The following is a 20,748-nucleotide window of genomic DNA, read 5'->3' as shown; positions in this document are numbered from 1 at the left end:
TGCAGAACTCCTTGGTTACCTCCAAGTTTTGGCAGTTACGAATGAAGTTGCTATAAACCTCTGTGTGCGGGTCTCCATTTTTTTGCTCCTAAATATGTGGTTGACTTGAAATCTATCCTGGTGCGTGGTAAAGACTCGACTGTTCAGATGGCTCTTTGGCTAGATTCCCTAATGTAAGAGTCTCTTAGCCCCACAGGGTTGAGGTGATGTTGCCTTTATCCTGCACTGAATTCCTGCATGAGTTTGAAGCAGCTGGAACAATCGGACTCTTGCTTTGTTTGCTTGTCAGATGTCATGCATCAGTACCGTGGCGACTCCTGCTGAGCCTTTATGATCTGCTGGACGTCTGCAGGGTTTGTCTCCTAGCACTGGCCTTCTGTTTCAGAATCTCTTGGGCTACTATTAGAATCAACTGGTATGGTTCAAAAATAAATTACAAAATAAAACTATGCTTTTGAACCAGGTTGCCCTTGCCAAAAACAAAGCTCTTTTCTGGTCCTACTGGAATCACAATGACCTGAACAATCCCTGGAGAGCATGCATGACATCAGGTCTTCTGTCCAAAAGTGTGACATGTCTTCCTATTTGTTCAAACTTTGTCAGTATTTTTCAGTAGGGTTTTAATATTTTATTCATTATTGTTAGACTTACTCCTATTATCTCATTTGCTGCTGCTATAAATGGAGTCATTTCTCCATTATAGTTTCTCACTGGTTATGGTGCGTATATATGAAAGCTATTGATTTCAGTGTATTAACTTTGCCCTGCCACCTTAGTGACTGTCTTATTGTTTCCAGAGGTATTGCACCTGGATTCTCTGGAAGTTTCCACATATGCATTCGTAGGAAACTCAGACAGCAGTGTCCCTGCTCCCTCCTAATCACTGTTTATTTCATTTCTTTCTCTCATTTTTCGCTTGTGTTGGCCAAAAACTTCAGTAGATGTTAAATAATGGGGCTAGAGTGGGCATTCTTGTCATGTTCCTGAGTACACTAGAAATCCCACCAGTGTTTTCCCACAAAGCATGATGCTTGGTGTGTGTGTTTGTATGTATATATATTTCTCTGTAATACATATGTACATGTATATACATCTATATATGTGTGTGTGCATGTGTGTATGTATATGTGTGCATACCTCTAACATTTATGTGTGTACCTGTATATTATGTGTACACACACACATACATATATGTATGTGCATATATATACATAATCATAATCATATTAAAACAACAGATTGAAGCCATTTACTGAGTTTTTATCAAAAGAAGTTGCTGGATTTTGTCAGGTGGCTTCTTACTGTCTATGCTTATAATCATAGTTTAAATTTTTAATATAATCCATTTTTGCTTTTCTGGAATAAACCCACTGTAATGATTACTATATTGCTATTTTCCTCTGATGCTTTGTGGTTATATTTTATTTAGAATTTTTAATATCCACAACTGAGGGCATCTGTAGTCTTTCTACACAGTTTCTGGTAGATAGATCAATAATACAGGTATTTCATAATAAAGGCACTGTGAGGGTTTTCTTTACCTCCAGATGCATTTTAAATAGCCTTAAAATCATCTGCTATTTAAAGGTTCGTAGAATTCTCCTGAAAATCTAACTGGGTTTGGTGCTCTGGGGTACATTTTGATCACTTTTGCTATTTATTCCATAGAATTCGTGCGTTTATATTTTCTATGACATGGCATAATGGTTTCACTCTTGATAGCCACTTTATGGGAAAGGACATGACCAGGAGGCAGTGTGGACTGAGCCGGGCATCTACACTGGTGTGTACTCATTGGTGTCATTGCAATGGATGCTAGTGATGCCACACCCAGGCTCCTCAGAATGCCCACCAGTGGCCCCTCTCCCCAGCTGGGGGAGCAGCTCAGCTCCTTCCCTCCAAGCAGACTGGCTCTCCAGCACCCTACATTTTTCAGTCTTGTATCAGATCAGCCCAAGACGAGACTCAAGAGGGACTGCCCTTTGCCTGGCTTCTTCCCATCCAAGCCCATTTCCATGACTTTCTTCCAAGTTCCTCCTGAGGGAACTCTCTCCATAAATCAGTCCCCAAGGACCCCTGACTCAGTGGCTGCTCCTGGAAGCCTGCATCTGGAATGCTACCCCCCACCTCACCCCATTCTAGTAACAACCTGTGAGCCCTCACATGACATTTATCTCTCAGTACCTTATTTTGTGGACATTTCTGTGTCATCTCCCTAAATTCATGATAAACCCTTTGAAGTATAGCACTGTGTCTTGGCTGTCTTAGTGTCCCGTCACTTAGCATGGCACTGACACACAGGAAGTGGAAGTAACAAAAAGTGAATCAGCAAATCATGCATTTCTGGGGCCACATAATTGTACTGAATATGGCAGAGCCTGGGTCCAAGTGGGGCTTAGAAGTAATGAGGGGTAAAGGAAAGCAGTTTCTCTTTTCCACAGCTCTAATTTCCATGGAATCAAAAAAGACCACCAGACCAGCCTCAGGAGAAGCAGTGCCAGCAGTCAAATAATTGTTGCTATGCTGCATCGCTGTGCACCAGGCATCTGAATATCGAAGAACCATATGAAACAATTATAAATGTTATTTTACTTTACTCTAAATACCTGCTTTAATTAAGCTGAGATCTACAAAATAACGTCTCAACCCCAATGGCTCCCTCTCAAGCTGTTTCTCTACACTGCCTGCCACCTGATGACAAGTTAGCTCGTGGTCCCCAGCGGCCAGCGTGGCTCCCCCAGTGCAGTGAGGTCCTGCTCATAGCCTTTCTCAGGCTGGGCTGGAAACCCACACCCCACAGAAACATCCCAGTGAGCATTCCAGGGACCCTGTGAAAGGGGAGCAGCTGCACCTTGAGCAGCTTTTAAGTGTTTTGGTCGGTCCTGGGGAAGAAACCACAAGGGGGTTAGTTGTGGGTTTTTTCTCATTTCTTAAAGTGGTGTAGCTGCTGGTGTTGTGACCACAATGTAAGACAGTGTCTAGTCCTTTCCTAGGATCTTCATGCAGTCAAATCTCAGCAGAGGGGGACAGTGATGCCTAACCAGGCCAGACCCGGGCAGTTGTCAGGCCACAGAAACAGGGAGGAAGGAGGGCTGAGGACAGTTGGTCCTGCGGGTCTCCCCTGCTCACTTCCCTCCTCTCTGCTCCTCTGTTTTGTCTCACTAGAAAGGCCCAGCTGTGTGTGGAGCAGGCGTGGAGGTGGTCAGGCCTTAGACTAGTCCTCTAGATGGACAGTCCCACATCAGAGTGATGCACATGCATAGAGAACTTACCACATGCCAGCACCTGGTGCTGGGGGGTGAATGTCATTGAAATCATAAGGTTCCCTCCAGTGGTCCCTCAACCTGCACATCATCTCTTTAGAAAAGTGACCACAGGAACATTCCTGGAGATCTCAGCGGAGTGGCGAACATACAACCACACGCAGCATTGGTTCCACAACCCAGGGGCCACAGGAGTGTCATGGTCCAGCCGCGCTAAGGACCCGCAACACCATCCTCTTGACTTCCAGTTGCCATAGTGACCCAGGACCACTGGCAGGATCTCAGGCGATGCATCTGATTACACGGGCTCTCCATGAGCCCCTTCCCAGAATATCTGTGGGAATTCTCATTCCTGCCCCTGAGGAACTCACAGTCTATACGAGGAGACAGTACAGCTATGCTCCCAGACCCACAGGCCCACTGGGTCACTGTGTCGAGAAGCTGGAGCAGGTGTATTAAGAATAAACAGACATGAGCCTGAAGGAGGCACAGCCACCCAGCAGGCAGCTGCCCCTGGGGGAGTGAAAACCCCAGGGTTGTTTTGATCAGAGACACAGTTTCAGTGTCCCTGTAGGAAGTGAGTCACAAGGCTTATTACTTGCAGAAATGGGGCGCAGTGAGCTGGGAAGGGTAGCCCCCCACCCCAGCGCTAGAGCACACAGTGGCGTCTGTTACAAGGGGGTTGGGCATGGTCACTGACCTTTCAGCTCTAAGTGATCATTTAAAAGGCACCCCAGGGAAAGCTCAGGTCCTCTCCTGAGGGCCAAATCTGGACGGGGAGAGTCTCAGAAAAATCAAGTTGTTTTCCTTGCTGGTGGCCACCACGAACCCAAGAAAACATGTGGCGGGTGTGCTGATTCCTGGAAACAGACGCCGCACAACCCCAAAGACAGGGAGGAAATGGCGCGGGCACTCCTTCTGTGCTCCCCGTGGAGCTGTAAGGGGCCGGCCGCGTGGAAACGGGCCATGCGGGATGGAACAGAGGCATGACTACCTGCTGCCATCTCCCATCTGTAGGGGCTCTTTAGGGAAAATGGAAAGCCATGTGGCAGAATCAGAAAGCACAGCACCTTTTCACTGCTGGTTTCAATTTGCAATGTGCATTGTTCTGGTTGTGTATAAGTCTCTGGAAGCGGACAATCCATAGTGTAGATGTCACCTCTGAACTGTGGTCCCAGAAATAGGGACAGGGCGAGGCCAGGTCCTGTACTCCCATGTGGAGCCCAGGGGAAGGGGCAGCACCCCACCAGAGATTCCTGTGTGTCCCTGCACCCATTCACACGTGAAATGCAATCCTGGAAGGGGATGCACTGGTCCAGGCTGCCACTCAGTGGGGCTGGCTCTACCATGGGGTCAGCTGCCCTGACGGCAACCCCAGTGGCCAGGTTGCATGACTCACACATGCTCTTGGCCCCAGATCACAGCCCCCCAAGGCTGCTGGGCCTGCCTTCCACAAGGGGCAAAGCCCTGGGCAGTAGTCTGCATGTAGGGTAATGGACCAGCCCCAGGTGATGTGGAGGCAGCTGGCCCAGCCTGCCCCCACATACAGTGGCTCTGAGGGACAGCTGGCACTTTGCAGGACGGTTCCAACCTTGTGTGCCCCATTCAGAGCACTGCCTCGATGGCCAACATGATGGAGGTGCCCATGGGAGCTGCTGTCAAGGGAGTACCCACCTGGTTCAGGCCCCCACCCCATCCTGCACAACATGTTCCCAGTAGTGAGCCTTTCAGTTATGAAGCAGTTCTCATCCTGAAGGATGGGGGAGGCAGTGGCAGGATCTGGGGCTAGCTGGCCAGTTGTGGTGCAGCCAGGCTAAGGGCTCTCCCACTTTGGGACATCTGGAGGCAGGCCTCATTTGGCAGCAGGCTCACATGGCCTCCACCACACCCACCTCTCCCAGGACTCTACTGCATGAAGTCCCGTGCTCTCAAGGAGTGACTCGGCTTGTGGACCCTTGGGTGCCCTGCTCATCTTGGCTCTGAGAAGTAGAGATCTGCAGATGAGGTCCCCCCGTCCCTGGCAGCACAGTCCCCACAAAGGGGGGCAGGGAGGTCTCCAAGTACCTGCGTCAAGGGGCCCCAGTGCAGTGAGCTGTGGGGGGCCCTGTGCCTTCCCTGTCCCTTTGAAGGTGACCTTAGAGTCGCTATAGGGGGAGTGGGCAGGCGGGCACACTCACAAAGGGGGACAGCAGCTCTGAAACTTTCTCTGTCCCTCAGGTTTGGATGCCAGGCAAGCACAGGTCATCGTCCTGTCCTCAGGCACCAGGTGTATCAGCGGCGAGTACATCAGTGACCAGGGTCTGGTGGTTAATGACTGCCATGCAGAGGTCGTGGCTAGGAGGGCGCTGCTGCACTTCCTGTACGTGCAGCTGGAGCTGCATGCTAGGTGAGTGGGGCCCCAGGCTCCAGAACAGGTGGTTCAAGCGGCAGAGCCCCTCGTGAGCTGGCAGTCTTGCTGCTGAAGGCATATGCTCTTGCTCAGACAGTGGCACCTTTGAGCACTGGCCATGTTGCTGTAAGGGCTGGTCAAGCACTGAAATTCCAGGCATCTTCCCCGTACCCTCAGGCCTCCCTCCAGGACTGACCAGGCAGATGGTTTCCAATGTGCATGCATCCATCCCCTTCCCACCTGCCCACATATGTGGACATGCCTTGTCATGTGCCTATTCCATCTGATAACGGTTCTGTGGGACGCTCGGGGGTGTCTCAGTTCAGGCAGCCCTAAGAGATACCACGATGGGGGCTTCAACCACAGGTCCCGAGTCCTCACAGCTCTGAGGGCTGGAGTCCAGGGTCAAGGTGCTGGCAGATCCCACGTCCAGTGAGGCCACTTCCTGGGTCAGATACATCTCCTGTGTCCTCACCTCAGGGCAGGAGGGCACTCTGGGGTGTCCTTTATAAGGACACCGATCCCATCACAAGAGCTCTACCCCCATGACCTCATTGCTTCCCATCCCCCAACCTCCTGACACCATCACCTGGAGGTCAGGTGTCAGCATGTGAATTTGGGGACAAAGACACTCAGCCCATAAAGGGGGTCACTAAAGGACAGCCCTCCTGAGACTGGCACCCCAGAAACAAGGTCAGAGCAGCTGGGCAGTGCTCTGTTCCCGAGGCGGGGGCCCATTCACAAGGAGGGTGGTGGTCCGCGGCTCACACTGAACCCTCTCACTGTTTCTCCCACTCCCGGCTCAGGTCTGGGATGAGGGCCGCCCACCCAGCACAGGCTCAAACTGCCCCTCTCCTGGGGGCCAGGTGAAGGCCACAGTCTCCACAGCCAGGTCTCTGCTGTTAATCCCAGAACCAGCCTCAGTTTTTCAAATTAAAGAAACAGGCTGAGCCAAGGAGCCCCTCTGGCCCCCAGGGGACCATCCCTCCAAACACCCCATGGCACTGGGAGCTGAGAGGGGTTGAGACAGTGTGGTGTGACCACACCAGAGTCCCTGCTGCCTGGTGAACTCTGTCCCACTGACACCTCTGCTCAACTCTGGTAAGGTTATGGCCTTTCAAAGGGATCAGGACTGCATTTCTGCCAGGCTGGGAGCATCTGATCCTGGTTGCCTCCTCTCCCTGTGCAAACCTGGTCCTGAACCTCCAGCCGTGGAAAATCCTCACAGGCACAAGTTCTGCAAGACACACGGCCCACTCCCAGACATGGGCTGGAACAGCCTGCTGCTTAGTTTCCCTTGTCTTGGGCACTGGGCTCCAGTGACTGGGGCAATCCCCAGCTGCTGGCTTCTCTTCACAGTCAGCAGCTCTCAGCAAACCTAAAGCACAGCTGGGTGGGCCTCAGTCCCCTCCTCTGAGCAGGAGAGGACCCTGTCCAGGTTCCCAAATGTGTCCCACTTCCAGGCCTTGACCCCAGTGCCCTGACCCCAGTGGCCAATGATGGGCTTGGAGATTTCCTGCACCCCCTCCAAGCAAACAATGGGGGGCATTCTGTCACCAAAGGGCCACTGAGCCCAGAACAGTGTGCTCTGATGCTGGCAGGCCTGGTGTCCTGGGCAGTCAGGATGCCAGTGTCACTGCACAGGCGTTTGTCTCTACCACATGCTAAATAGGTGCAGGACCACGGGTGGATGCGAGTGCTTGGTCACAGTGACTTGACTGAGTGTCTTTGCCAGAAATGGCCATCACATCATCCAGTTGTGTTCCTTCAGCTGCTAGTAATCAGACCTCAGGGCTCAAGGAGCGGCTCACACATGCCACCTACAAGCAACACCTAACACACTCAGTTAGATTCATCTGAGCCCCAGCATGAGCAGCAGCCAGACACACAGCCCCTCATGGGTCATGCGTCCAGGCCTCATGAAGGGGCAGCCAGAGCTGGGAGTGGGGAAACAGAATGTAAATATCTCCAGACACAGGGGAGGGGATACCACCCAGGCAAGGCAAATGTGCAGCGGGTCAGAGGATGTGTAGTTGACCCAATGAGTGACTGGCACCCCTTTCTGGCCCTAGCAAGCAGCGCGAGGATACAGAACGGTCGATATTCATGCAGTCAAAGGACGGAGGCTACCGGCTGAGGGACAACATCCTATTCCATCTCTACGTGAGCGCATCCCCCTGCGGAGATGCGCGTCTCAACTCACCCTACGAAATCACAACAGACCGTAAGACACCACGCTTTTAGCCATTTCATGCCAACAGCCCTCACCCTCCTCCTCCCCTGGGACTGTCCCCCGGTCCAACGTGTGTGGCAGCCAGGCCTTAGGTGTGGGCTATGTCTGCAGTTACCTGGACAATTGGCCTTCTAAAATCCTAATCTGGAATGTCCAGGTCTCTGGGAGCAGAGTAGCTTGAGACCTGGAATTAGCTACTTAACCTCCAGGGTTCTGCACTTCATCTTCACAGGCAACCAGTCCATCTGTCCAGGGCAGAATGGAGAACAGGGGAGCAGGCTCAGGCTTTGCTTGCCTTCATTTGCAGCTCTGGGAGCAGAGAACTCAGCTTCATAACTAAGCCACCGGGGCAGGGGCACCCAGCACACACCTCCCAGAACTGGCGCCACCTCAGAGGTTGTGCTGCACACCTCAGAGGGCTGCCTTCACCCTCTGTGTCCCCACCATCAAAGCAAAGTGGGCATGCCCAAGTGATGGACACCAGCGGCTTTCCTGAGTGATGATGTGATGGTGTCAGTGTCCCTGAGATGAAAGAGAAGCAGTCATTGAGCCATCCTATTACTAATGTGTGTGTCATGCATGCACCTGTGTACATACCACACATGCACACACACGCAAACCCTTCCCAGAAGTAGGAGGCACGTTTTCCCATGTAGGCTGTGAAACCGCATCCATATGACAAGGGACTGGGTCCTAATAAAGTGATTGGAGCACCAAAGACCCTACAGTAGAAACACTACAGTTGTACACCTAGGAAGGCTTATTTCTGGCCTCCATATTTCCCACCATGAGAGCTACATTTGTGCTCTGATCACCAACAGAGGGAATATGAGCATTTGCTGACTGCCTGCTATGGCCCAGGCTTATGCCAATGGCCTCCACCGAAGATAAGGAAGGTGCAGGGGAAACTGGCATCTTCTGAAAACTCTAGCCTTATTTAACCCATTTCTCTAAGACTCATATTGCAGGCTGGCCCAGAAATTCACTCTTTCCTGCCCTCCCCCTGGAGGGTGACTGGACAGAACCCACCACTGCGAGTTTCCGAGTACTATTTTCATCACTGTTCCAGTCGGCCCAGCACTAGAATAGACACAGCTTCTAAACAACAGACATTCACCCCTCACCTCAGCTCAGGGGCTGGAGGGCCAGGGCCCAAAGGACTGCATAGGTGACTCTGCTGAGGCCACTTCCTGGTTCACAGATGCATCTCCTCACTGAGTCCTCACCTGGGAGAGGGAGGGCCTCTGGGTCCTCCTTCATGAGGACACTGATCCCATCAGGGGGCTCCACCCTCATGACCTCATCACCCCCAAAGCACGCCTCCTGACAATCACCTGGCAGTCAGTATCAGCACTGAATCTGCGGGACAAATTCTGCGCATAACACCCCCCCACTAGAGAAAATGGAAGAATCAAGTCAAACTGAGTCAGAGGGGTAACCCCTGAACACCAGGCCTTTCAGGGAGCTGCCCCAGGAGCAGGAGGGCTGGGGTGGACCCAGCAGAGGGCACACCCCGCTGGGAGGGAAGGGCTCATGGCAGGAGGGCATGGGCCATACAGGGACTCTCTTCACTGGCATGCAGTAAACACCATGGAGTTACTCATCAAGCTGAACCCACACGATCCCCACTTCCTACTCGGGACTGAGATGCAGCCCGTTAGACAGCTATGGAAACTGCCTTTCCATCTCCCCTCCAAAGCTTGGCACCATGAAGACCCAGACCAGGAGCCCTCAGGCCTAGAAGAAGTTTTGTGGGACACCCTGGCTGCCCTAACTTGCCCAACTTCTCCTGGCAAGAGCTGGGCCACTGAGTGAGCCAGGTAGGAGTCTCAGTCGTGCCAGAGACCCCTGGCCTCTCCAGAGGAGCAGTTCAAGCTCAGTGGGTACCATTGCCACCTCCCAGCCCTGGATTCCAACTTGCAAAGCTGGTGGTTTAGAAATACAAATACATTCTCAGATATTTGGGGCTCACTTCCAGACACAGATGTCTTCTGTTTCACAATGCTTTTAAGAAGTGGCAGGTGCTGGTGGGGAAAATGTAAGGTATTTTCCTCACATTATTGCTGCAGATTTACCAGGCAGAGCCTAGATGCACCAAGAGGCTTGGGCTGGTTTCACCCAGTAACTCCCCAGGACCGCGAGTGTGTGCTCTGCACTTGTCAGCACAGATCACACACCACCTTGCCCTGAGTCACACAGGAAGGGCAAGAATCCCAAGCTCCTGCCTGGAAGGGCCTCCCAGAGACTCTTGCTGCGTTTGTTCCCCATGCTCCCGAGGAAGGGTTGGCACTCAGGATGTCTCCATTTTAGAGGGACCTCAGCTTCCAGGCAGATGCCTCCACAGGAGCTGCTGTACTTTGCTGAGGGCTGGGCTGTGGGACGGCTGCAGGACCTCTGCTCTGAGCAGCTCCTACCAGGCAGAGCCAACGGCAACCAGCCCGAGGGAAATCCTGGAATGGAAAGAGACCATTTGCCATTGGCCGCTCTCCCATGAGGAAACCCGTGGAAAGACAAGCCTCACTGCAGCACAGCCTCAAGCTGTCCTGGATGGTGCCAGGGAGAATGACCCCAAAGGTCACAGTGACATCACCGTGTCTACAAAAGTATATGGCAGCAGCCAGGCCAGTCCACTCCCATGTTGTACTTGACTCTGAGGATCCAGGAGCTCAGCACCAGGGCGAAGCCCCTATGCCACTCCCCTGCCAGCATTTTGCCTTAAGGGTCTCTGCTGTCACTGTGGTTCATTTGTTCTCATTCGTTTGTCCCCAAGGAGCTGCTATGCATCTCCCCCTGGCCTGCAGGTGTGTCAGGACACTGCCCCCTTTCCTGCATCTTCTCCCTGTCACACACATGCACACACATGCACAAGAGCATATGCACATACACACAGGTACACACACGAGTGTGCATACCCCTGCAGCTGTGTGCTGCCATCAGGATCTGCAATCATGCCTATCATTTGACCTGTTCTGGAGAGTTGCCCAGATTGTCCCATCCCTTAAAGAGAAGAGGAACACACAGAAGAGCAAGAAATTCTGGCAAACAGGTCTGAACAATCACTAAAACCAAGATCACACAATAGAGGGCCTGGTGGGACTTCTAGGAACAAGGCCCACATTCCCCAGGCTGCAGAGCGCTACAGCAGGCCCTCCCAGCAGCTCTAGAGGCACAGCGAATTCCCCAGCTGCAGAAAGAACACAGCCCTGGCTGGGACCGCCCACCTCCCAGGGACATTAGTGGCTCAAAAAATTCTAAATGCCTCAATTTTATTGCTTTCCTCAAAAATGCTCATCTGGGCAGATGGTAAATTCTCCCTCCCTGGAGCCATTAAAAATGAACCCAATTGGTCTGAGACGTCCAGGAGGCATTGCTCACCTCAGGAAGCTCCTACATGGAGGTTCTGCTGCTAATGCTTCTGGGACAGAGTGGCTCCAAGGATCTGTACTCTCAAACTTCCCCAGGGATTCCAAGGGTCAGCCATGCGTTGAGCCACCCAATTCGAACGCCCCTAAACTGTCTCCTGCCCATGTTGGGGATGTATCTCCTTGCTGGTGTCATGGGAAGGAGTGTGGGCTGAGGAGGGTCCAGTAAGCCTCTGCAGGGGCCAGGCAGCCACAGTGAGCAGGTAGGGCTGGAGCCTGTGCTACAGCAAAGGAGCCACTCAAGCCATAGGCTCTGCAAACCAAGGCTTGGCACTTACCTGCCCTTAACTGCTCTGTGGGAGGAGGCCAGACCCACAGGGATGATTCCACTTCATGAGTGGCTCTGGACTGGACCTGGGCCAGACACAAGGTGGCTCTGATAAGAACCTAAATGGCTAGAGTAATGAAAAGATATATAACACCACACCATAGCTGGGCAGCACCACCCTACCTCACCAGCATCCTTAACACAAATTTCTGCTCCTTGGCCTGCTCTTTAAATAACCTGGCAAATTTGGTTCTTACTAATCTTTCCCAAGAATTTAACATCTTGGTTAACTTCTCTGATCCATCTTCCACCAGACAGGAAATAGTGTGACTATGTCAAATCTGAAGGCAAGTTTCAGGCCAGGTCCACTCACTGCACAGCAAGCCAGTTCAGAAGAGGCACCAAATTCATCAAGGAGACCAAGGAATTCAAAACCACTTCCTGAGGTCCCTGCCTTCAGACCTGCCTGCTGAGTGACAGAAGGGTGCAGTCTCAGGTTGCAGGGTCCACGGGATTGAGTGGCCTCATGTATCCCATTGTCACTCATGCTGCCTTCCTCAAGACAAAGGACCCTCTCATGGCCACCTGGCAAATGGCAGGGATGATTACAATGAAAAGATGGTGTGCCTTCTGGGGTATACCTTCTGAAGATGCCTGCAAATTAAAAGTTTATTTGGTGTTTAAAAACATTGTCTTCCTTTCCTATCCCTTTTCCTCCCATTTCTGGCTCTTTCTCTCTCCTGCAGCACTGCAGCAATCACAGATCACTTTTTAGGTAGGTCTTTGCTCCCTAGGTGGACTTCTCAATTGCCATTTATCTCCATCTCCTTCTGATTCTCTCCTAAGAGTAGAGTATTAACTTGAACAATTTTCTAAACCATATTACCACTTCAACTTTATATTGACATCAATCTTCAGAGGTAAGGGTTCTGGATTTATAAACACTATAATGAAGAGTCTGATGATGTGGAATATCAGAATTAGAATAGTCTCATGATTTGCAGTGTTATGAGTACAGGGCAGGCAGGACTCGAACATTTCACACCTCCAGTGTCTCCATGATGGATTTTCTGAGTTCAGCTCCCTGCAGTTTCTGGTTGGATTGACATTTTGTTCTGCTTGAAGTGGCATCTTCAACTCGCTCCTGCCACATGCAATTAGGCAAGAAAGAACCAGAAGAAGGGGCTCAACAAGATAGCTGACACTCAGAACCCCCAGGACTGATCAAGCTCATCAGGGAGCAAGCTAGAAAAGGGAGCCTAAGATTTAACACCACACAAAGTAAACACTTCTCAGGAGTATCTCGTGCACCTGGCTCTGCAGGCAAAATTAATCTACCTGAAAACTCTGGGTTGGTTAACTCCTAGAAACCAGTTGTTAATACAAGCCAGGCCTCCCTGTTGTGATGGCATTAACAGACTATGAAGTTTACCTCATGGAGAGTTAGTTGTGCAGAAGCAGTAGGTAAGAATTTAGCAAAGCCTTACCGTATAATAGGCAACTTCCAAGTTCTGGAAAAATGACATAATTGTCAGGGCACTGAAAGAATGAGGGTACTGTAATTACCAGAAAGGGGAAGCAAGTACCTCATTTCCTGAAAAAGTAACCCCACAGAAGAGTCAAGTCTCTAAGATTGGGGTAAACTGCAGAAATGAGGTATGCTAGCCCTACCATAGGAAGTTGATGTGATGAAGACCCCAGCAGGACAATGCACAAAGTCAAGTCAAACTAAGGGTTTGCTCAAGTGTTTTTGAGTCATATGAACCATGTTATTATGTTCAATTTATCATCATCACCATCATTACACCATCCCCACCACCACCACCACCATCACCATCATCCCCACCATCCCCATCATCATCCCCACCATCCCCACCATTCCCACCAGCCCCACGACCACCATCATCATCCCCACCATCCCCACCACCACCATCATCATCCTCACCATCCCATCACCCCACCATCCCCACCATCCCCACCACCACCATCATCATCCTCACCATCCCCATCAGGCCCACCATCCCCACCATCCCCATCATCCCCACCAGCCCCACCAGCCCTACCAGCCCCATCAGCCCCACCATCCCTATCATCATCACCATCATCACCATCATCCCCACTATCATCACCATCCCCACCATCATCCCCACCATCCCTACCATCCCCATCATCACCACCACCACCATCATTATCATCAATCACCATCATTGTCATCTGATTCGTGGTGCCATTTAGAGCTACAAAGCAATTCACACTCCACCTGGGAGAGGGCTAGGCGTTCCTTGCCTCTGCCCACCCAGGCTCAGCTTCTCGCCATGGTTCTTCCTTCTGTGGATGATTTAAACACCAGTTCAAACTGGATCTCTTCAAGTACCTGGTTAGGAGCAGGATCAAAAAGCATCTGAAACCTCTCAAAAGCTTACTTTCTCCTAGGAGTAGAGCAATAAATAACACGGCAAACCCACCTGTTATTTATTATTTACTACTTTCAGAAAGGGTAAATGAGAGAGAAATCCCATTTCGACAATTTCTAAAACTTAAATAGAAACTTTAAAGAAAAGCGTCTAATATCCATCCATGTCATCATATGTATGTAATGTTGGAATCACTGTGCTATTTTATATATAATTTGTATGCAAAGCAGTTAACCATTTCCATATTATAATATAATCCAGACTTGATGTACAGAACTGTTTTAAAGAAAGAAAAACTGAACTTCTCTTTGTTCATGCTAGTTCTCCAAATAACCATGTTGGTGTGCAGTGTGTGTGTGAGCATGCCTGTGTGCACCTGCGTCCAGAGGGCTCTGGACAGGAAAGGAGAATGGAACGGAGGTGTTCAGGGACCCATGGGGACCTACCCATAGGCCATGTCATTTCTGGGCATAGCAGGGTGACTGCTTCATGCAGGCCCTCAGCAACACCACACTGTGCACCACTCACAGGGCCTTATCTGGTCCCCAAGCCTAGGAGGGAGGCACCATTACTGTCCCTACTTTAAGATGCAATAACTGTGTCACAGTGGTTTTGAGTAACTTGCCAAAGGAAGTTGTTATGAAGCTAGGAAATGATATAGTCAGGATTAAAATCAAGAGGGGGTTCTTGGGCCAATCCACCCACTACTTGTTTCTGTATAGCCCGCAAACTAAGCATGATTTTTACATTTTTAGATGGCTGAAAAAAGTGAAAAAATGAGCATTTCATGTCACATGAAAGTTATATGGAATTCAATTTGACTGTCCACAAAGTATTAGGGAACCCAACCACAGTCCTGCGCTGCTCTGTGCTACTGGCTGTTGAGTGGCTGTGACAGAGACCAAATGGCTGCAGAGGTTAAATATTTACAACCTGCTCTTGATGAGCCATTGGCTGACCACGGTCTGGAAGTGGTGCCCGTTTCACCACCACCACTCTGCTGAAGAAGTGACGGTCCTTCCTGCCTTGGCCCTGATTCACACTTCCTGTCCCAGCCCACCGGCCATGGCACAGGTCCTGGAGAGGCTTCTGGGCTCCCCCACCAAGCTGGAGAACCATGTATCTCTGGACAGGCAGGCCCCAGCTGCCTCTCACGGCTGCCTCTTATCTCCTAGTGAGCAGCAGCAAGCACATCATCAGGAAGTTCCGTGGGCACCTGCGCACCAAGATTGAATCCAGGGAGGGGACTGTCCCCGTCCGGGGCCCAAGCTCAGAACAGACGTGGGACGGCATCCTGCTGGGTGAGCAGCTTGTCACCATGTCCTGCACGGATAAGATCGCCAGGTAAGGGCCCCCGTCCCCCAGTCCCATCTCCCTCAGCAGGCTTTCTGTTGGCTCCCAGTGAGAGCGGGAACCAGGAAAACATCCTCTGGGCAGGCCTTGTGCCTTCCCCACTTCCCAGATCACACTCGGTTTCATGTGCTTAAAATACCTGGCAATTCTAAACTGCCTGCAACAGGCAGAGCACTGGTTTGGGTCTACCATTCAGGGTGTGGGCACTGCTGGCTGACTCGGGATTGACTGGGAGGGAACTGTGCCTCCCACATGGCACTGCCCCCGGGGCCACCCGCTCCCACACACGGCAGCCATCCTGGGCCCCACACCTGACCTTCACGGTGTGGGTGCCCCTACAGGCCCCTTCCTCCTCCCGACACCTGACAAGCTTCCCAGAACACGTTCCCCATGGTGCTGGCCAGGCAGAAGCCCCCCACACCATAGGACAGTCTCCTCTGAGGACCTCAACGGTCCCTACCTGAGGGTCCTCCTCAGGGTGCAGGAGAAAGAGGGTGTGTGGAAAGGGTGCCCCAATGTCCCTGAAAGGTGCCTGGTCCTCAGAGAGGGACCCTTTCCCCACCCCCTCCCCATGCCCACAGCGGCAGTCCCCCCTGGGAAGCATCCACGACTGCAGCTGGGAAAAAAAGGGCTTGCTGGCAAGCAGCCTGAATTCTAACAGGTGAAAATGGCCCCACAGCCACCAGTGGCAATAGCCAGAACAGGTGTCCGTGAAAACCTGAACGAAGGGTCAATCAGAGTGTCTTTTGGAAACTTGGCTATATTTATTAACCCATAATCTATGAACAAGTGAAAGCAGTGTCTCTCTGGGGCAGCCCACCCACCCCCCATTCCAGCCACCAGGTTGCCCCGAGATCCTCCACGTGGAGTTTGGGGCTGAAACCCATCGGTCAGGATGGGACAAGGCTGTTCTCACAGCTGTGGAGAGGGTGCGAGTCCGCACATGCTGTGGGAACCAGAGGGTGGGCCGGCACACAGTACCCACACCCGCCACAGAGGATGCAGTTCCCAGCTCTGCTTGAGTGCAGCCCAAGCAGCGCCAACCACTTGGCACATCCCGCTGCTCTGCATTCTTGCTGACCACATGACTCAAAGGATGCAACACTGGCCTCTCTCCCTGGAGTGGGCAACCAGCAGGGAAGGCAAGGGTGGAAGGGTGGAGTCCCAGGAGGCGGCCCTCAGGGGCCTGGGGCCAGGACGGTGGGAGCCTGTGCACAGGGCCCCGCCTCCCAGGCTCCTCAGGGCCTGTGGTCCATCTCTGTGCTCAGCAGCACAGCGGAACTCTCCCAGGGAATCACCCAAGTCTGCAGAGGCGTGGGGCCACTTGCTTCCTCTCTGAGATTGCTCCTGGATCAGCAGACACAGCCACGGCCTAGGACAATAAGCCAAATCAGGGACTTCTGGAGTCTCCCATCAGCTCACCTTACAGAAGAAAACATACTCTGCCTTAGCATATTTCCACCTATCTATGAAGCAGGGAAAACAGGAGCAATTTTAATTAATCAAAATTCTCTGGTGCCCTGAGATCACAGGGCGTCTCTAAAGTAACTGACTCCCTGGACAAAGGAAGGGAATTAACACAGCAGAACTGAAACCTCATTGTCTCAGGGATCGCACACCCAAACAGACAGCAGTTTCAAGGCAAGCCATGACCCAGGGTCGCCTGTGTTGACAGTCTGCCAGTGGTACCATGGCTGCCACAGATCAGGCATCGCTCTAATAAAATCTACTGTAAATAACAAAAGCTCAACACAACACGCATCTCTCTCCACTTCAGAGAGTGTCTGGGATGGAGATGGAATCTGGGCTGCTTCAGAGGACCAGAGGGTGCATTCGGGGATCCTGAGATCTGCCTGGCTCTCTCCTTGACTGGATCCTGCAGTGGATCCACAAGAGCCAGGCAGACCTCAGATCAATGGGTCTTTCTCATTCACCACACTCTGGTTCCCAAACCTGGTGGTGAGGCCTCTGAGGGGCACAGTAGCTCAGGGAGGAGCCCTGCAAAGGGCATGGATGCCAAATCCCCGGCCAATCAACCCCAAGCTACCCCTGCCCCTACGGCTTCCTGGGCACTTGCTGTCACTTCTCCCTGTCTCCTCTCCCTCTTCCTCTCTCCCTCACAGTGTCTGCCTCTCCCTCCCTCTCTGTCTCTCCTTGTCTCTCTATCTCTTTCTCTGTCTGTCTCTCTCTTTGCTTCTCTATCTCTGTCTCTCCGTCCCTGCCCCCTGCCCCATTCCATCTCTGGGCATGCCTGCCATCCTGCCTCCCCTCCTGTCCTGCCCACCACCCTCTCCCCTCCTGTCCCATCCTGTCCCATCCGGTCTCTTCATTCTTTGGTCCTGTCTCCTACCCCATTTCCTTCTCTCCTGTCAGGCCTGCCACCCTGTCTCCTCCTGTCCTGTCCTGCTCATGATCCCCTTCTGTCCTGCCCTCTGTCCTGTCTCCTCAGGGCTGTGTTTGCTTCTGCATCTAAGGTCTGACCTCAGGAGTTATTTCTGTCATGGGAGTTGCCTATGTAGCTCTTGATAAATTATGCTTGGTGATGAGGATGGGGGGACAATGATACCTGTGGTGAAGAAGGAACAGCCCCAGCCTTGCACGCTCTGCCTGGGTCAGGCCAAGGCAGCTGGCCCACACAGGCCGGGGTGGGAAAGTGTCTGTGTGCCCACCATCACCCACCCACACACAGGATGAGGGCATTGGCGCGAAGGCATGAGCTGGTTTACACGGGAGCCACAGTTGCCTTTTTGAGTGGGAGCATATGTTATGTAACAATTCAAGATTGTGAGCATCTACAACACGCATTGTTTGTGCAAAGGCTTTGTGAAGAGACCATCTGAGAAGGCGTGTGCTCTTCTCTATCCTGCACAGAAACAAAACTAAACCAGGGGCATACATGACACTCAAAGTTTGGACCCTTTGCCTACAGATACGGACAAAACACTCTCACTCAGAGAATGGATGACAGGATCAAGCTCTGTGGGGAAGGCAGCTCTGAGGACACAAAGGAGTGGTGGACACCATCCTCTTTCAAGGAGTCTGTGCAATGGTGGCAGGATGCTCTCAGCGCTGAAACCTCTAACTGTGACACCTGGCATGCAGGTCATGGCCTGCTGGGCCAGCACAGCCCATGAGAGCTGATTGTAGCCAAACACAGTTGTTGCCAAAAGTCAAATTACATAAACTTACCCCTAAGTAAGTCATGTTAAAATAAACGCAGCGAACATTTGGAACTCCCTGCCCACTCCACCGCTCTCTTACACTGTTGTGTCTGCGTGGAGCCCTGCTCTCGCTGGACCTCCCTGCCGATGGCCACAGCCCCACCCCACTTTCCACTGGGGATTCTCCCCCAGCGACCACCACCTCACTGTCCCCAGGCAGGAGGACACCCAAGGAGGGACCGTCAGCTGGGTGACACATGAGCAGCTGCTGAGCACTCCAGGTTGCTCACAACACCACCTTCACGGACTCAAGAACTAGTGGATACACAAAACAGAGACCCACATGGAAAACTCGGGCCGGTCACCATGGGGAGACTGGGGAAAGCAAGAGGTCACCTAAGACTGGGCCACCACCTGCCTGCCAGAGCACTGGCTGTTCTGGACACAGAGGTGGCAGGCAAGAAGCACATTCTGCTCTGTCAGAATGGCCACTGAGTGACGGTGAGTGGCGGCACCACAGCACCCGTCTAGAAGCTGAATCCTGAGGCTGCATCTTTCCAGCCCCACATGTGACACGGAAAGATGATGACGTCATCTGCCCACCCCCGCCCCAAGTTCTCTCCTCTAAGGTGCAAGAGCTGAAGCGACCTGTGGCACCCATAAACCTTGGGGATGTGTCCATACCCAACTACAACTACTGGTTTTCTTTCCAAGGGAGTCTTACCCCAGAGGCCACTTGGCACCACAGCCTTATCTACTCAGTAACTCAGAAATTTCTGTAAAAGGGAGGCTTTATTTGTTCGCTGACTTCTTTCATCCCCTATTTCATGTGCCTTTTATGTATTAAAGTGAAATAAATAATAAAATTGAATCTTTAATTAAGGTAGTGAAAATGCATCCACTAGACAAATTTATCTTCTCTTTGCAAAAACCCTTTGATATCAGTGAAAAATGAATGGAGCCATTATATGAAAAGACATAAACAACCAACAGTTGCATGACCACAGCTGGGCACAGGGTCACTTTTGGGGCAGCGATATCTAAGTAAGGCCATAATTAGGCCTTGGCGGCGTTCTTCCGAGTGTGAGTTCTCTGAGTAATCACTGAGAGCACTTCGCAGCCTCAGTGGCAAGATGGTTCACAGCAAACCGTCAGAGGAAGCTCATTTTCACATTGGTTTAAAATAAGCCACAAACAGGGCAGACTCACCAGCGCTCCAGCTGCAGGCGGTTGCTCACACCTCCTTGAACACTGCTGATGCTCTGTGGTGGCTGGACCTTCCCTAACCCTGAGGGTGGCACTGAGCCCATGGAGCAGGTGTGCAAGGAGGGGTGGGGGTACGCTGGTCTCCCTCCGCCCTGGTTCTCCAAGGACCCTCACAGCGAAGGGACATGTGCTGTCACTGCTCTTGGGACCTTTATGCTTCTTTGGCTCTCACAGAATGAACTCTCTCCATAAGAGGCTCAGTCCCTGTGGAGATGGGGGATTCTTGTATACCTCCATCTATCCTCAGGCAACTTTTGTTCCCCCCTCAGGAGAGCTCTGAGCTGTTCCCCTGATCCACCTGAAATGCTGGGATCCAGGACCAGCATGCTGTGGATGGCACACCCTGCACAGGGTGCTTGCAGGCCACGAGGACCATCCCACCTCACTGAATCTTGTCTTCACTTGTGCTCCTGTTTCACCTCTTGGCCGCTAACAGCCACCTGCTCTGAGGAAGAGCAGGAATTGTGTGCACCCTTCCCAGGCTCTGAACACACTGCAGGGCTGGCATTTGCCCCAAGAGTCACTCACATAACCATGCTGAGACACAAAGGGGCATTTAGCAAGAAGGGGTGCCAGCTGAGAGCTCATCCCCAAAGCAATGGCCTGACGTACACCTATGATTTGGGTGCCGAGAGGCCCCCCACTCCCCCAGGAGTGGAGCTGACTCCCTCACTCACCCATGCCCATCAGAACAGCCAAAGGCAGACCAAGGAAAGGACGCAAATGTCTGGGCAAAGCCCAAGTGGGGCTGAGGGACACGCCTGGCAGAAGGATCACGAGATCTTCTTCTGAGAAGGTGCCTGTATGGGGAGTGGGAGTGATGGCTCACAGCACTGGTGGTTGGGCTTTCCTGGACTGAGATGGGTGGCAGGTGCCTGGCCATGCTGAGGGAGCAGAAATCACACAGGCCTCACAGCGCGCTGGCTGCCTGACCAGACACCACGAGCGTGGACCAAGGCCACACCTGCAGACTCAGACC

General features: G+C 52.1%; 1 protein-coding gene across 1 annotated transcript in view; it reads left to right on the top strand.

The window, feature by feature from the left end:
* ADARB2 (adenosine deaminase RNA specific B2 (inactive)) overlaps positions 1-20,748 on the top strand; it is a 365,713-nt gene that overhangs the window by 322,274 nt on the left and 22,691 nt on the right. The window contains exons 5-7 of the mRNA XM_036910803.2: positions 5,481-5,649; positions 7,725-7,876; positions 15,165-15,333. Coding sequence (XP_036766698.2) covers positions 5,481-5,649; positions 7,725-7,876; positions 15,165-15,333 — 490 coding nt within the window. The remainder of the gene's footprint in view (positions 1-5,480; positions 5,650-7,724; positions 7,877-15,164; positions 15,334-20,748) is intronic.

This window comes from Manis pentadactyla, chromosome 3, assembly GCF_030020395.1.
Source record: "Manis pentadactyla isolate mManPen7 chromosome 3, mManPen7.hap1, whole genome shotgun sequence".
Lineage (NCBI taxonomy): Eukaryota > Metazoa > Chordata > Mammalia > Pholidota > Manidae > Manis > Manis pentadactyla.
This window is presented reverse-complemented; position numbering and strand designations above follow the sequence as displayed.